This window comes from Arachis duranensis, chromosome 3 (genome assembly GCF_000817695.3).
Source record: "Arachis duranensis cultivar V14167 chromosome 3, aradu.V14167.gnm2.J7QH, whole genome shotgun sequence".
In the NCBI taxonomy this organism is placed as follows: Eukaryota; Viridiplantae; Streptophyta; class Magnoliopsida; order Fabales; family Fabaceae; genus Arachis; species Arachis duranensis.
This window is the reverse complement of record NC_029774.3, coordinates 12,033,788-12,038,091: the sequence shown is the minus strand read 5'-3', so window position 1 is coordinate 12,038,091 and position 4,304 is coordinate 12,033,788. Positions and strand designations below refer to the sequence as shown.

The window sequence follows — 4,304 nt, the reverse complement described above, 5'->3', positions numbered from 1 at the left end:
TTGTTCCTCGTGTACCGGTTGCTCGCTATTTGTTTACCGTTATGTTGGTATCTTTGGCGAGGCCATGTCGTGGCCTTATTATTATTGCGGCCGTTTGTTATGGCTTTTTATCTTGGTAGGCTCCCGAGGAGATCAGTCCCGGGGTGCCGTGTCGTGATCCCGTTTACTGTTCGTTATGAGGAACATTTTGTTGTGGGCTGCATTCCATGTTCTCGGTATCTCCCTGCCGTCGAGCTTCTTTAGTTTGTAGGCGCCTTTACCGAGCGCCTCCTTGACCCTGTAGGGGCCTTCCCAATTCGCCGCTAGCTTTCCTTCCCCTTGGGTTGGTAGCCCTATGTCGTTGCGTCGCAAGACCAGGTCGTTTTTTCCGAACTCCCTCTTGAGCACTTTGGCGTTGTAACGTAGAGCCATTCTTTACTTCAGTGCTACTTCTGTTAAATGGGCCATCTCCCTGGCCTCATCCACCAGGTCTTTCTCCACTGCTTCTTCTACTCCCTTTAGAAGTAGCCGCGGGCTCGGCTCACCGATTTTTACGGGTATCATCGCGTCCACCCCGTATGTTAGGCGGAAGGGGGTTTCTCTCGTGGAGGATTACTCGATTGTTCGGTAAGACCAAAGGACCGAAGTGAGTTCATCGGCCCATGCACCTTTTTTGTCACCCAGCCACTTCTTGAGGCCCTGTAAGATGACCTTATTTGCGGACTCGACTTGTCCATTCGTCTGGGGGTGCTCTACTGAAGAGAACTCCTGCTTTATACCCAGGCCATTGAGGAATTCTATGAACTTTTTGTCAGTGAATTGCATCCCGTTGTCCGAGATGACGACTTCCGGGATGCCGAATCGAGTTATCACCTGCCTCCACATGAACTTTCTACAGTTGGATGAGGATATGCTGGCCAGGGGTTCGGCCTCTATCCATTTGGTGTAGTAGTCGATTGCGACTATGAGATACTTGACTTGCCTTGGGCCAATCGGGAAGGGTCCCAAGAGGTCGACTCCCCATTGTGCGAAGGGTCGGGAGGACGTCAGTAGGCTTAGCTCGGAAGCAGGCGTTCTGTGGAAGTTGGCGTTCTCCTAACACTTGACGCATTTCTTCACAAATTCTTTGGAATCTACCATCATCGATGGCCAGTAGTATCCAGCTCGGATGAGCTTTCTTGCTAAGGCTTTCCCCCCGATGTGATGGCCGCAACACTCTTTGTGGACTTCTCTGAGTACGTAATCCGCCTGCTCGGGGTGCAGGCATTTCAACAGGGGTTGGCTGAGTCCTTTCTTGAACAGTTGTCCCTGTATGGTCGCATATTTGGCTGCCTCTCTTCTCAACGCTTTAGCTTCTTTCTCGTCTTCTGGGAGTTTGCCATTTTTCAGGAAATTGATGATTGGGTCCAACCAAGAGGGGCCTACCTTTGTCATGTGGAGGGCAACCGCTGGTTCCTTTACCATGCCCTGGATGAGAGATCGGTTGTCGACTCCCGGTTTCGTACTTGCTAGCTTAGATAGAAGGTCTGCACGTGTGTTCATTTCCTTTGGGACATGCTAGATCGTGACCTCCTCGAACTGCTTGCTCAACTCCCTAACCTTCTCCAAGTACTTTTTCAACAGCGAGTCTCTGGCTTGGTAGCTTCCATTTACCTGTGATGTGACGACCTGTGAGTCGCTACATACCTCCAGCCTCGTCGCCCCGACTTCCTGAGCTAGGGCTAAGCCTCCCAAAAGGGTCTCGTATTCCGCTTGGTTGTTCGATACCGAGAACTCAAACTTGATCGATTGCTCATATATGACCCTGGCAGGGATTTCCAAGATGATTCCGGCTCCCCCGGACTTTTAGTTGGAGGCCCCGTCTACGTGGAACCTCCACCGTGTGTTCGTTTCCTCGGTTGGGTCCCCCGTTACTTCGACCAAGAAGTCGGCCATTGCTTGTGCCTTGATCGCATGCCGGGGTTCATACCGTAAGTCGTACTGGGAGAGTTCAATGGCCCAAGTCATCATTCTTCCCGCTAGATCAGGTTTTTGGAGTACTTGACGGATTCCCTGGTCCGTCCTCACGACGATCTGATGGTCTTGGAAGTACTGCCTTAGCCTACGGGAAGAGGTCAAGAGTGCCAGTGCTAGCTTCTCCAGCTTGCTGTACCGCGGTTCCCCTCCTTGTAGTGCTCTACTCACAAAGTAAATTGGCTGTTGAGCCTTTCCTTCTTCCCGCACCAAGACTGCTGCGAGCGCCTCCTCCGTTATGGCCAGATATAGGTAGAGTGGTTCCCCGATCTTGGGTTTTCTAAGCACGGGGGGCGTTGCCAGGATCTCTTTGAAGTGATTGAACGCCTCCTCGCATGCAGGGGTCCATTCGAACGCTATCCCTTTTCTCATCAAATTGAAAAAGGGTAGAGCTTTTGCGGAAGATGCTCCGAGGAAGCGGGACAACACAGTGAGCCTTCCTGCCAGTCTCTGGACGTCTTTGACACAGCCTGAGCTTTTCATTTCGAGTATCGCTTGGCATTTTTCAGGGTTGGCTTCCACCCCCCTTTGGGTGATCATAAATCCTAGAAATTTTCCGGCCTCCATGGCAAAGGTGCACTTGAGCGGATTGAGCCTCATGCCGTGTTGTCGGAGGGACGCGAATACGTTCTCCAAGTCGCTCAGGAGATCATCAGGTCGGGTGGTCTTCGCGAGGATGTCGTCTACATAAACTTCCACCGTCTTGCCTATGAGATTGCTAAATATTTTGTTCATCAGCCTTTGGTATGTGGCCCCCGCATTTTTCAAGCCAAAAGGCATAACCTTGTAGCAATAAATTCCCTTCGGTGTTATGAATGTTGTTTTATCCTCGTCAGGCCGGTACATCGGTATCTGATTGTAGCCGGAGTAGGCGTCTATAAAGCTGAGATACCGGTATCCTGCCGCCGCATCAACAAGCGCGTCAATGTTGGGAAAGGGGTAACAGTCCTTGGGGCATGCTTTGTTAAGATCGAAGTAATTCACACACATCATCCATCTCCCGTTGGGCTTTTTTACCAGGACTACATTCAACAACCACTCGGATAAAACCTGCTTCTAGGAGGCTGGCTGTTTGCCTTGCCACCTCCCTTGCTCTCTCCTGTGACATCTTCTTTCTCCTGTGAGCCACTGGTCGGACTTTAGGCTTAACAGCCAGATGGTGAGACATGAGGTGAGGGTCTATCCCCAGCATGTCATCTGGAGTCCAGGCGAACAGATCGCCATTAGCCCTGACCAATTCTACCAAAGGCTCTTTCAATTCATGCAGGAGGTTTCTGTTTACGAACGTAAACTTTTCTTCCGTGTCCCCAACCCTAAATTTCTCCAGGTCCCCCTCTGGCTCGAGCCTGGGCTTGTCGTCGACCCTAGCGTCCAGGTCAGCGAGGAACACTCCCGATGCTTCCTTGGATTTTTTCCTCAAGGATAGGCTGGCGTTGTCGCAAGCGACTGCCATTTCCAATTCTCCTTTTGTGGATCCCACGGATCCGTCATCTGTGACAAACTTCATCACTAGTAGCTTTGTGCTGATCACTGTTCCAACATCGTTAATGGTCTTCCTCCCTAGGATGATGTTGTAGGCCGTGGAGTCCCTCAGAACCACGAACTCAGCCATTACCGATCTTCGTCCCTGTCCTTGTCCCACGGAGACCGGCAGGGCGATTATCCCGTCTGGCTTGATGAAGTAATCTCCCAGCCCCACGACACCGTGCTGGTGAGTTGTTAGGTCGGCATCACGTAGTCCTAATGCATCGAACACGTTGCAAAACATAATGTTTGAGTCTGCCCCTGTGTCATAAAGATCCGTTTGACGAGACCGGTTCTGACCCTGGCCGTGATGACCATGGGGGGCTTTCCAGGACCTCGTCGAACCATTAGTCTTCCGAGCCGAAAGAGATGGATGGGGCCCTTGTAGAGCTTCGCGAAGATGAGGAGGAGACTGCTAGGACTTTGGCGTCTTTTTTGTGCGCCGATTTCGACCCTGGAGCCGTGTTCCTTGCGGTTACTACGTTCACTACGGTAAGTCCGTGGTCATCGTCCCTTGGCTCATGGCGTCGCTTCGCCGTTCGAGTCTTGTCTTCCCCATCGTGGTCGCGATTTCATCTCCTTGGCTCACTGATGAGATGGGAGAATTTGGCTAGTTTTCCGTCCCTGATTGCTTATTCCAGTGTGTCCTTCAAGTCGAAACAGTCATGTGTTTTGTGTCCATAGCCCTTATGGTAATCACAGTAGAGGCTCTTGTTCCCCCCCAGTTCGGTCCTTCAGAGGACGGGGCTTTGAGAAGATTCCCTTCTCAGCTATCTGTTGGTAAACCT

General features: G+C 51.5%; 1 protein-coding gene across 1 annotated transcript; it reads right to left on the bottom strand.

The window, feature by feature from the left end:
* Positions 1–1,074: 1,074 nt before the first annotated feature.
* On the bottom strand, positions 1,075–1,521 carry LOC107477671 (uncharacterized). The gene has a single exon (XM_016097727.1). It carries the CDS (start codon positions 1,519–1,521, stop codon positions 1,075–1,077), a length of 447 nt encoding a protein of 148 aa, XP_015953213.1.
* Positions 1,522–4,304: the final 2,783 nt, after the last annotated feature.